The sequence below is a fragment of the Chiloscyllium punctatum genome, chromosome 11, assembly GCF_047496795.1.
Source record: "Chiloscyllium punctatum isolate Juve2018m chromosome 11, sChiPun1.3, whole genome shotgun sequence".
Lineage (NCBI taxonomy): Eukaryota > Metazoa > Chordata > Chondrichthyes > Orectolobiformes > Hemiscylliidae > Chiloscyllium > Chiloscyllium punctatum.
Window position 1 is genome coordinate 37,723,328 of NC_092749.1, and position 13,726 is coordinate 37,737,053.

Below are 13,726 nucleotides of genomic sequence, written 5' to 3' on the forward strand. Positions count from 1 at the left end.
GAGTAAGATGTACATGTATTTGGAAAGGCAAGGACTGATTAGGGATAGTCAACATGGCTTTGTGCGTGGGAAATCATGTCTCACAAACATGATTGAGTTTTTTGAAGATGTAACAAAGAGGATTATGAGGGCAGAGCGGTAGATGTGATCTATATGGACTTCAGTAAGGTGTTCAACAAGGTTCCCCATGGGAGACTGGTTAGCAAGGTTAGATCTCACGGAATACAGGTAGAACTAGCCATTTGAATACAGAACTGGCTCAAAGGTAGAAGACAGAGGGTGGTGGTGGAGGGTTGTTTTTCAGACTGGAGGCCTGTGACCAGTGGAGTGCCACAAGAATTGGTGCTGGGTCCACTATATTTTGTCATTTACATAAATGATTTGGATAGGAGCATAAGAGGTACAGTTAGTACGTTTGCAGATGACACCAAAATTGGAGGTGTAATGAACAGCGAAGAAGGTTACCTCAGATTACAACAGGATCTTGATCAGATGTGCCAATGGACTGAGAAGTGGCAGATGGCATTTAATTCAGATAAATGTGAGGTACTGCATTTTGGGAAAGCAAATCTTAGCAGGACTTATACACTTAATGGTAAGGTCCTAGGGAGTGTTGCTGAACAAAGAGACCTTGGAGTGCAGGTTCATAGCTCCTTGAAAGTGGAGTCGCAGGTAGATGGGATAGTGCAGAAGGCGTTTGGTATGCTTCCCTTTATTGGTCAGAGTATTGAGTACAGGAGTGAGGAGGTCATGTTGAGGCTGTACAGGTCATTGGTTAGGCCACTGTTGGAATATTGCATGCAATTCTGGTCTCCTTCCTATTGGAAAGATGTTGTGAAACTTGAAAGGGTTCAGAAAAGATTTACAAGGATGATACCAGGGTTGCAGGATTTGAGCTATAAGGAGAGACTGAACAGGCTGGGGCTGTTTTCCCTGGAGAATCAGAGGCTGAGGGGTGATCTTATAGAGGTTTACAAAAGTATGAGGGGCATAGATAGGATAAATAGACAAAGTCTTTTCGCTGGGGTCGGGGAGTCCAGAACTAGAGGGCATAGGTTTAGGGTGAGGGGAAAGTTATAAAAGTCACCTTAGGGGCACCTTTTCCATGCAGAGAGTGGTACATGTATGAAATGAGCTGCCAGAGGAAGTGATGGAGGCTGGTACAACTGCAACATTTAAAAGGCATCAGGATGGCTATATGAATAGGAAGAGTTTGGAGGGATATGGGCCAGGTGCTGGCAGGTGGGACTAGATTGGGTTGGGGATATCTGGTCAGCATGGACAGGTTGGACCGAAGGATCTGTTTCCATGCTGTACATCTCTATGACTCTAGACTGATGCTGGATATTAGCCGGTTTTGATTTGTCTTGCTTTTTATGTATAGGATATACCTGGACTCAGTTGGCTGGATTGTTGGTTTACAAAACAATCTGATGCCAACAGCATGTGTTCAATTCCCAACACCGACTTGAGGTTACCACGAAGAACTCTCCTTCTCAACCTTTTCCCTCACCTTAAGTCTGGTGGCCTTCAGGTTAAATCACCACCAGTCTCTTCTCTCCTTAATGAAAGAGCAGCCCCTATGGTCTGGTAAGACTATGGCAATTTTCCACATTGTTGGGTAGATGCCAATTTTTTAACTGTATTGAAACAGCTTAGCTAGAGGTGTGGTAAGTTCTGGAGCAGATGTCTTCATTACTGTTGCCAGATTTTGAAAGGGGCCATAGCCTTTGCTCATCTAGTGCCTTTAGCTTGATCTTGATATCATGTGGAGTGAATCGAATTGGCTTAAGACTGGTTTCTGTGATGCTGGGGCCTTTGGAGGAAGTCACAATGCATCATCCACTCCACATTTCTGGCTAAAGATTGCTGCAAATATTCCATTTCTATCTTTTGCACTTATCTGTTGAGCTTCCCATCATTGAGGATAGGGTATCATTGGAGGCTCCTCCTCCCAGTGAGTTGTTGAATTGTTCTCATCATCAAGACTAAATGTGGGGATTCTGTAGATCTTTGATCTGATTCGATCCATTGGTTGTGGAATTGCTTATCCCTTGCTGCTTATATTGTTTGGCACATACTTACACTCAGGTGACAATTCATTTTCAGATATACCTGCTGCTGCTCCTCCGGACTTGCTTTCTTGCACTCTATTTAAACCAGGATTGATCCCTTGTTTTAATGTAGAGAATATGCTACTTCCACAGAACCAGGATTTCAACTTAGCTTGTGGTTGGGGTTTTGAAGTTGGCTATGCAAGCTGTTTCATCCTTCTCTGCCACTGCAAAAAGCTAGAGTTCTCTCTCTCTGCCTAAATTTTCTCTTGGTGTCCTTTTCTTCCGGACTGGGGAAACATTACATGTGGGACAATCTTTTACTGAATTTGCCTTTGCCAAGGGTGTGTTTATAGGATGTTATTATATTGGGAAAGTTGCTGTTTAGTGAGTAAATAATCTAACAGTGTTAAGTTTTCCAATAAAGCTATCCCAATTTGTCTTTCTTTTGTTTGTAGTTTAACTGTGTGTAAGAATAATGTACATTTTGCTTAAAGTCAAGTATTGTGACGAATCGAATTACATTCAGAACACTGCACCTTGCCTTTAAATAAGATAAAAGTTAAGTGTAAGGTCGAGACTATTTTCATGATATACTAGAAGGGGTCCATAACACAGACCAGATCAAGTAAGGATGGCAGTTTTCCTATCCTAAAGGACATTGGTGAATCAAATGCTTTTTTAAAATAACAACTGAAAATGGTTGAAAGGTCATAATTTAACTGAATTTTTAAAAAATCTGGAATTAAGTATCACGATCTGCAATGGTGGGTTTTAGACATTATTCCCAGATTTGTTGGGTCTCTGGATTATACATCCAGCAATAATACTGCTACATCATCACCTCTCCTGCAGTTTCCCATTTTTTCACTTTCTTTCCTAAATAGTGGAGTTAAATTTGTTACCATTGAATCTGGAAGAAGTGGTATCTGATCTGTAGCATCTTAGAATGTGCTCACTAACACACCCATTGTCTCTGGATGGATGTACATATCCCTTGGGCCTTTTAATGTCACTTCCCAATTTACTGCCGATTCACTCCTTAAATTTAAACAAAGGAAATTACAAAGGTATAAGACCATAGTTTTGGATTGAGCGACATCGCTTTCAAATATAAAATTCTTCTCCCAGGGTTTCTTTTTAGAAAGATTCATTTTACAAAAACTCATATAATAGGAATTTGTCCTTCAAAATAATAATATTAATTAGGTTTATCTCGTGATTATTGTATGACCCTTGTTATATGCACCCCTCACTTCCTGATTTATACTGTCTCCAAAATTACTACTGCTCTTTGCTGTCCAGTAAACAACTCCTACCAATGTTTTCTGTACCTTGCTGTGTAGCCCCATCCAAACAGATTCTTCTGATCCAAGAAACTACCCACCCCCCCCCACCCCCCACCCCACACACACACACACACCTCTTTATTATGTTCTACTATCATCTTTTGTTAAGGATATGATATCACTTTTGCCTTTCTGCCACTCCTTCCTATATTCAAATATCCTTGATTTTTCAGTTCCCAGCCTTTGTCATCTCTCAGTCATGTCCCCGTAATAATTAACTCATACTGGTTTATTTCTATTTGTGCTATCAATATTTCAAATTGTGTATTCATTCAGATTCTTAGACTTGAGTTGTGCCTTTTTAACATTTTTTTGGATTTTGATCAAATTTGATGCTCGTCTTTGTTTCAGTTGCTCTTCAATTTTACATCTTACTTGTCTTTCGACCATTACCAGCTTTGTTTTCCTCCAATCTCAATTCCATGTGAAGCTCCAACCCTCCTTTCAAACTGCTTGTAACCTACTCAACAGCACTAAAAAATCTCCATGAGGGATATCGATTCCAGTCTTGCTCAAATGTAATATATAATAGTGGCATTGTCACTGGATGTTTTCAAAACCCAAAGCTAATGATCTGAGGACATCAATTCAAATCATACAGATGGTGAAATTTTTAATTCAATGAAAAATCCAGAATAAGAAGCTAGTACATTTAGTACACTAATGTCCTTTATGGAAGAAAATTAAGCATCCTCACCTGGTTTGGCCTACATATGACTCCAAACCATCCGTATATGCTGACATTCGAGGCAGACCAGACAGGCTTTATCAGGCAGGAAGGGACTCTCTTCTAAGAATTTGAGTCGGTTGGGCCTGTATTCATTGGATTATAGAAGAATGAGGACGACATTATTGAAACATACAAGATTCTTAGGGGACTTGACAGGATAGATGCAGAGAAGTTGTTTTCCCTCTGGGGAGAGTCCAGGATCAGAAGGCATAATCTCTGAATAAGGGGTCACACACGTAAAATAGACAGGAGGAGGAATTTCCTCTCTCAAGCATCGTGAATCTGTGGAATTGTTTAATCCAGAGGGCTGTTGAGACTGGGCTATTAAATGTCTTCAAGGCTGAGCTGGAAATATTTTTAACCAGTCATCCATAAGAATGTTCTGCAGCCACTCAGTGACATCCTTGACCAGTCATCAGGGAGACAACTCAACACGCTGAAGTCACACTGACAGTCACAGTCACACCTGACTGTTACCTTAACTATTGAATCTCCTAACACTAGTGTTCAACTCTTCTTGCTCCCTTTCTGTGCAGCATGATTCACTGGTGGTCCCATGGACTTGTCTTTGGTTGCATTCCTCGGAGAAACTTTGTCAAAATGGAAAACCAGTTGGTGAGATAGATAACTCTGGAGTCTTGTACATTATCTCCCTGGTGCAGGACGACTAACTTTATAATTCTGTTATACTACAGAAGTCTGTTCTCTTGTATAAATAAATTAAATCATTTGCCCTAAGAAGTCAATTCCATTCAGTAATGTTTTATCAAAGGATCTATTGTGCAAAGTACCTACTTTATCAATAGTGTCAAGACAATCTTTGCATATTGATTCTTAACAAGGTTTAATAAAAGGAGAATGAGGTATGAGAATGAGACAAGGGGGTCCTTAAGAGTCATAGCGATGTACAACATGGAAACAGACCAGTGGGTCCAACTCACCCATACTGACAAGATATCCTAACCTAATCTAGTCCCATTTGCCAGCATTTGGCCCATATCCCTCTAAACCCTTCCTATTCATATACCCATCCAGATGCTCTTTAAATGTTGTAACCGTATCAGCCTCTACCATTCCCTCTGGCAGCTCATTCCATACATGCACCACCCTCTGTGTGAAGAAATTGCCCCACTCACCCTAAATCTATGCCCTCTAGTTCTGAACTACCCCACCTTGGGAAAAGACCTTATCTATTTATCCTAACCGTTAATGAATGGCAGGACACTAGGAAGCTCAGAAGAGATATGACTGCACTGGAGGGGTTGCAGAGAAGTTTCACCAGGATGTTGTCTGGGATGGAGCACTTTAGCTAGAGAGAGAGCTTGGATAAACCTGGACTGTTTTTTTTAAAAGAACAGAGAATGCTGAGGGGGAGACCTGATTGAGATGTGGGACATGGGCAGGGTGAGTAGAAAGCAGCTGTTACTCTTTCTGAAGGGTTAACAACAATGGGCCATAATTTTGAGCTGAAAGGCAGAAATTTAGACGGGGTTTGAGGAAATCTTTTCACCCAGAGGGTGATGCACAGCTTGGAAGGGTAGCTAAGGCAAATAAAACCTCACGATTTTTCAAAAAATATTTGGATAGGCCAAGTGCTTGAAAGTACGGCTTGTGTAGATTTAAGAGTAGTTGGTACAGACTCGATGGCCGAAGGGCTTCTTCTATCTTGTATGATTCTACGTTTTATCCCGCTGTTACAACAGATAAGATACAACAATGCAATATAGTCCATACCAGTGTTGTCAGGTGCTCTACAGCATCTAACTCTACAGAAGATTGAATCTGAACATTAAAGCAATGCTTTTTCGAAGAAGGGATGGTAGATAATCTTTCGCATAAATTCCCAGATATAAGTAAAGACACAATTTTAACCCAAAAATCAGATTCAAGGCGTCTAATTATTTATTTCAAAGCCCAATCAGAAAAATAGTATTTTTTTTATATCAACCCATTTGGAATGTGGGATAGCACACCTCTGGGTGAGGTAGGACTTAAACCCAGAGCAATGTGTTACAACACCCCAAACATGAGAAGGTGGTCATCCAGGTGCTGGAATAAACACAATCATGGTCAAAAATCAGAGGTGTTTAATGTCCACAAAATCATTGATCCAAATTGGTCTGATGGAAGCATATTCAAAACACGATTCAAACAATACATAGACACGTCTGACCATCAAAATAAATCAGTTTTGTTCGTGAATCTTTACACAAGTGAATTTCTCATCCAATGAAGGAAGGGGCAAGGAACAACAATAAGCTATAGAAATAGCTATATGGACTGTCTAAAAAAAAGGCACTAATTCAGTAAAGCATGTAAATAAGAAAGACTATTCTGAACATTAGCCCTTATGGGGCTGTTCATTTACAACAGACGCTTCTTTTTTGCAGCTAAGCCTGGGTATGTCAAAAACAGTTATGAAAAGAATTAATCAACTAAAACTAGGATGTTGAAGGAAAGACCATTTCTTAAAACCATCCAATTTGGTTTTATTTGTGACTACTTGAAAGAGTAACTGCGGTTATCTGAATTAAAACTGAAGGCTGACATCAAGGGAAACTTTTAAAATTTGGATGATTTTTGTACAGTGTTTCTGAAATATATCAAATTCTAGTGGTACTATTCTGACAATGCAGCCTGTTGCGTAAATTCAGTCTCTTTGATCAGATCCACAGACATGAGTGGTAATGACGTTGTTAAGTTTTTAAGCAATAAACACTTGTACATGGACAGATTACAGACATGATGAGAGCTAGTTGTGTAATCTTAGGGTAACTGAATTAAATACTGCTGAAGCCTTATACTCTCAAATATACAAACTGGTCAGTAAAGTTGTGTCCATGCACAAGTTTAGGTGGCTATTCATGCTGCAAATAATACATTTTCTCATATCAATTTTTAAATTTTCAACATGTATGTGATAAACAAAAAAAAAGGTCCTTTAAATATTATGAGATGATGCTGTGCACTGCAGCATTAGTGACAACATGACAAAGGGGCTGAGAAGCTAAGATTCATCAGAGGGAACAGCAGTGAATTCTACCAATCCAAGTTGGGAAAAAATGAAAAATCTAAGAATTTGACTAAAGAAATTTGATCTGTTTACAAAACTCGAATAAGATCCAATGAAATACGATTTCTTATGTGGTCAATCTCTAGCACTTTAACTTCCACCCTTTCACCCGGTCCAAGACCTAGACTTCGACGTCTTGTAGTCGCGGGCAGCTTGTCTGCTGTAATGTACCGAATCGGGATCAGACCAGATCGACCAACACCAATGTCAACGAAGACACCAAAGAGAGTAGCATTTTCCACTCTTCCAGTTAAAACAGTTCCAGCTCTCAAGTCATTAAGAGAAACAATATTCCTTTTAAAATCCTGCTGCTCAAATCCTGCACAGACACAAAATAAGGTAGATTAGATGAAAATTCAATTCTTGCAGGACAAAGAAAATGACAATATTTTGAAACTAAGATCAAATAATGGATTGTTCAAATGGAATTCTTTTTATTCAATTATTCCCTTGACCTTGTCTTGTTTAGGCAGCTTTTTAAAGAAACAAAATTTCTTTAAATTTCTAAGTCACTTCATAATACTCAATGACTCTAATATGACCAGCAAATATGTTAAAATTCTACAGAGATGTAAAAAGCTAAAATAATCAAATATATTTTATATAGTTCTGAGGGTTGATGCATTGAGATTATGTTAGAGTAAATCTAGATTTTCAGGGGCGACGTGCATTTGCTAATGGAATATCTGCTTAGCCAGAGTCAAGAGTAATGACTATGCCAATTAATTAGTTTTGAATTCTGTTAATTTATCTTGTTGGCTAAAATGACAGTTATTCCTTGCAGTAAATAAATAAAGAAGCAGTTTATATGTAAGTACCAAATGTATGTTCATATATGTTGCTTATTGCAATGGTAATGGAAAATAAGAATTGGGAAATTTTACTTCAGCTGTGTAGGTCAGTGGTGAGACCACATCTGGAGTACTGTATAGTTTTGGCTTGCTTATTTGAAAAAGAGATGATCCCTTTCAGAAGAAGTTCAGAAGAAGGGTTGTTAAGAAAGCATGTGGTGTTGTGGCTTTCATTAACAGGGGGATCAAGCTTAAGAGCTGCGAGGTTTTGCTACAGCTCCACAAGTCCCTGGTGAAGACCACACTTGGAATATTGTGTCCAGTTCTGGGTGCCCTAGTATAGGAAAGATACAGAGGCTTTGGAGAGGGTGCAAAGAAGGTTTATCAAAATGCTGCCTGGACTGGAGGGCTTGTCTTATGAAGAGAGGTTGACTAAGCTTGGACTTTTCTCTCTGGAGAGGAGGAGGAAGAGAGGTGACCTGATTGAGGTATACAAGGTAATGACTGGCACGGATAGAGTCAATAGCCAGAGACTTTTCCCCATGGCAGGATTGACTGGCACGAGGGGTCATAGTTTGAAGATATTAGAAGGAAGGTATAGAGGAGACGTCAAAGGTTGGTTCTTTATGCAAAGACTTGTGAATGCATAGAATGCATTGCCAGCAGTGGTGGTGGAAGCAGAGTCATTAGGGACATTTAAGCACTTGTTGGACATACACATGGACAGTAGTGAACTGAGGGGTGTGTAGGTAAGGTTATTTTATTTTACTTTAGGATTAATCCTCAGCACAACATTGTAGGCTGAAGGACCTGTTCTGTGCTGTACTTTTCTTTCTCCTATGTTTTAAGTTCAGAGAAGGTTCACTCAAGGTCAGGTGAATTGGCTATGCTAAATTGCCCATAGTGTTAGGTAAGGTAGATGTAGGGGTATGGGTGGGTTGCGCTTCGGCGGGGCGATGTGGACTTGTTGGGCCGAAGGGCCTGTTTCCACACTAAGTAATCTAATCTAATCTAATCTAACTCACTCCTGGGATCTTACTAGAAAGGTTGAACAGGTTAAGTTCCTTTGTATTTTAGAAGAATGAGAGGTGATCTTATTGAAACAGACATCATTTGGAGGGGACTTTACAGGTATCTCTTTTAAGCAGAGATAAGGAGAATTATTTTTCTTTAAGGGTTGTTAAAGTGTGGAAACTTATTGAAAAATTTTGAATGATAAGGAGCCAATATTTAAGAGGGTTCAGACAGGGAAGTGGACCTCAGACCACAACCAGCTCAGCCATGATCTGTTGAGTGGTGCAGGCTTGAAGGGCCAAATGACCTATTCACTGCTGCCATGTTCTTCTGGTTATGATCAACCTATGACCAACTTACTCGGAGGTAGATGTTCTGCCACTGAGATGAACCGTAGGGCATAAAGCTTCCAGTTTGTAAACCTGATGCGGTAGTGCTGTTAGGCACAGGGAGGAGGGCTCAAGGAAAGCAGCTCACTAACAATGTAAGAAGGAGGCCCAAGTAGTAAATGCCAATACTAACTGTATGAAAGATCACTTGGTACAGGAAGAAGTTTAGTTATCTTCACTGGCCAAGCAAGTAAATAGAAGACAGATAAGAGTTTCCAAAAATGCACAGTTTGTCACTGCCACTGAGTTCTCCTCTTGTGATAAAATTCTTGAACGGTTTCGATTCAATACCCTGAAGGTAGATTGGTACCCTTCACAACACCATATTCCCACTGATGGGTTTCTTCACTCAAATCCTTTTGTGCAATGATGCCACAATGTGTAATGATACAGGAGCAAGAAGAGAAGATTCATTACTGCTGTTAACATCTTTGAATCTACTGTTGGAGAGTGAAAATTATATAGAATGGCAAAAACACTCAAGTAAACTTCAATTTTTGAAATTCAGAGTTGCGAAGTAGCAATTTTTGAAAAAAGACATGGGTGCCAAGATGTATGGCGATGGGCTGCATCCTTGGAGGAAGGGGAAGTTGCACTTATCAAGGGAAGTAGAGAGGTAAATCACACTATACTTCAGTGGATTAACTTTTCTATGCCTCCTTTTGGCGGAAAAAGATGATTCTAAGGTTAATGGACAATATCATTTGAATAAGGCAATAATTAGTAAAATGTCGGACCATGCATCAGTTTGCTAAAAATTGACATTTCTTCCCTTTTCTCTCTCCCTGAAGGTGTAAAAAAATCATAATCCAGCAAAACCGTATGAGTTTTGATCATATTTCACCACCTTGACCCCTATGGAAATATCAACTTTGGAAGTAGTATCCAATGATGGGTTGTAATCAATACCAAAAGGTTATCACTTCACATGCACACACATCCATCTAACACAGGAGTGGAGGTGATTTCAGCACCCCTTTTTAAAGCACATGTCAGTAAATGGATCTGGCCATTTCTGGAACTGTGCCATTCAGTTTGTTGCTTAGCAAGTTGAGGTAGTATGGGAAATCCTGAATTATTTCTAAACTGCATCCCCACAGGTGGAAGTATTGAACTGTAACTACTTACCTAAACGTACCTATTATGAGTTTCAAATCTTAATAAATGCAGGGTAATAAATGTACAAAGGTATTAGAAATACTCTTGTATAGACATGACGTGTGGACACCTCATGCTGTCAATCATGGTTCTTTTTAAATGTCTTTCTACATTTTTTAAAACAACTAATTTGTATATATCATTTAGTTCCGGCTTAGCACGCACCTTCTGTTAAACCTCTCAGTATCACAACTTTATTCTTCAGTCTACTTACGAGCACTCAAGCATAATTATGGCTATTTGGCAAGGAAAAGAATTAGCAAAATAAAAAAAGTGAGGAGAAATTAAATAACAATCGTTTTCTGTTAATATCCACTCCAGAACCAGTCATCTGTTTCTGATTCCACTAATCTAACAACCACAAATACTTCTGTGCGCACAACAGATCTGGCAGATTGTGTGAAAAGCTGAGTAACCTGCTTGTTGTTGTTCTGTTGAGTATTTCAGCCTACTACATGTCTGCCTTTTAGAAATAACCATCTTGAGAAGGTGAAGTGTGAAAACAAATCTCACAGAAGAAAACAAATGTGGTACAAAGTCCTTAATTGCATATGTGAATGGCATTAACATAATGATCAGAAAACATAACAGTACTGATCACAAAATAAATTGGCTTATTTTTACAGATGTCATCTATATCCAGAACCGATATACTCTAAGCAAAATTATAACTGATTTTAAGATTGTACTGAAGTGTTTTGAATTTCTGTGACGAAAAGATTATGTGATGAGAAACATAGCAATTATCTGACATTTTGATATACTTTTTCGGAACTTTTTATTGTTTTCTGAAAACCACAAACAATTAAATTACAGAAGTATTATGCTGGTAGATCTGTGGTATTGGAACCAGACCAGAATGCAATTATATCTCAATAATCTTTCTTAAAAGATATGTTAGTTTGGAATTTACTGGAACAGAACTAACTAACAGCAAAAATGAAGTGGAGATAAAAACAGAAAACACAAGTCAGGTAGCTTCTGCAGTCAGAGAAACAATTGATATTTTGGCTCAATGTTTATATACAATTATGAACAGAATAAATAAAATAGAAGCAGGGAGGTTGTTTCACACTGGCAGTTGAAACTAGAGCTAGGGGGCATAGCCTCAAAATAAGGAGGAACAGATTTAGGACTGATATGAGGAGGAACTTCTTCACCCAAAGGGTTGTAAATGTGTGGAATTCCCTGCCCAGTGAAGCAGTTGAGGCTACCTTGATGAATGTTCTTAAAGCACAGATAGATGTTTGAACATTGAAGGAAGTAAGGGTAATGGTGGGCGGGTACATGGAGCTGAGTCCATGAAATGATCTTATTGAATGGCAGAGCAGGCTCAATAGGCCTGATGGCTGACTCCTGCTCCTATTTCTTATGTTCTTATGTAATATTATGAAGGTGTAAGGGATATTGTATCTTTAAGAGTTAAAAGCTAGCAAAACTACCCGATACAGCACTAATTTTTCTGTTTAAGGTAACAATGTAATATTTGGTTGGATGCTGCCTGGCCTGCTGCGCTTTTCCAGCAACACATTTTCAGCTTATAACTAGATAATTCATTTGGGATTGGTTGTAGAATTTGGATGTTAGATTACTACCAACAGGAGTAAATTCAAGCAGACAGGTTGTTAAAAGAAATCTTGACAATCATAGCTAAGGATTTTACAAACAACATATAAATTCAGATAGTTCTAAAAATATACATTTTATTACACTAAAGAATATTATTGAATTACCCACAGTGATTATTTTTTCCTGTTAGAACTCATTACCTGCTCTAATGTCATAGTCGTGAGGTTGTACCAGTCCATCAATAATCATCTGCAGTGTTGGTACAGTTGTCTCAAACTTTTCAGCTAAGATCTCCATTGAATGGGTTTTCAGCGCTGCATTCACATTGCACTGCATAACAGGCCTGCCAATGTCAGACAGATCTCCAATGATGAAGGATAAGAACCTGGGAAAATTAAAGAAAGTTATGAAATGCAATAAAAAGGCTTAATGCTGTAAAAAAAATCCTTCACAATACTACTTAGGAATTAATGAAAATTTATAAAAAGTTCATCAGATAAAGTTAGGAAAGTATTCTGACTGTGGGAACAAGCCATTATCAGTGAGCCACTAGACAGACAATTGTCAAAGCTATCACCTGTCTGAAGTAGATTGATAGATTAAAAGTAAGATTGTTAAGTTATAGATCATGAAATTAATGAAACAAATGGATTTAAAAACTAGTTTGGAAATAGGAAACAGACGGTAATGTTAAATACAAAAAGCTGTGCTCATGATTCCTGGAGCTTCAGGACCTTTTCCTCTAAACTCCAAACACTTCCTTCTCTACGCATCCTCAGTGTTTGGAAGCAGGACTAAACGTATCCTTCTCTGACTTGTATTCATTCCTTCCCAGTACCTCGAAGCTATAGAACACTCCATCTCCTTCAGTGTTTCCTTCCTCTTACGATCTGCAGAATTTAAAAACCTAAACCTATTATCCTGTCAATAAGTTCTGATCTATCTAATCTTTTCATTCATTTCTCAACTTTAATGATATTTGGTACTTCTCAAAAATTAAGTGATTAATGTAAAGAGTAAAAAAAAGTTTTCACGAAGATTTGGCCCAGATGGGCTAATAAACAGTAGTTGGATTTTAATGTAGACAGATGTAAACCAATGCATTTTGGAACAGTAAAGTAACAAACACATGAACATGATTAAAATGATGGTTATTAGCACATGTGGAAAAGGAAAAGGATGCAAGTACAATTACTATTGTTCACTATAAGTTTCCAGTTGATATCAAACAGTTTCCAAAAAGCTAATCAAAAACAGATTCCGTGTCAAAAGGATTAGATTCTAAGTTATTCTAACATTGCATGCATCACAGACAAGGCCACATTTGGAAAAAAGTTCTAATTTTAACTTGGGGCAGCAGACATGTGTGCCGGAAGAGGAGTCAGGAGATTTTAGCCCTCATCTGCATAGACATAGTTAGGTTTTTGTCCAAAGCTCAGCAGGTGGAGTAGAATGTTAAGAGGCAGGAATAGTCCCAGGCACTCAGTTCAGTCATTAGCTGACGACGGGGTGGGGGGAGCTCAAATCAAGTTATTGGAAACTTCAACTTGATTTCTGATGCTTGGAGAAGCATCAACAGGAGCCAAAACATTTGTTTAG

At 38.6% G+C, this 13,726-nt stretch overlaps 1 protein-coding gene across 2 annotated transcripts in view; it reads right to left on the reverse strand.

Moving 5' to 3' along the window:
- Positions 1-6,203: 6,203 nt before the first annotated feature.
- Positions 6,204-13,726, reverse strand: part of srbd1 (S1 RNA binding domain 1) — a 272,374-nt gene continuing 264,851 nt past the window's right edge. For both annotated transcript variants that reach the window (XM_072580647.1, XM_072580646.1), the window contains 2 exons: positions 12,328-12,512; positions 6,204-7,525 (listed from right to left, as the gene is read on the reverse strand). In XM_072580647.1, the coding sequence (XP_072436748.1) occupies positions 7,236-7,525; positions 12,328-12,512 (475 nt within the window). In that variant the 3' untranslated portion in view covers positions 6,204-7,235. The remainder of the gene's footprint in view (positions 7,526-12,327; positions 12,513-13,726) is intronic.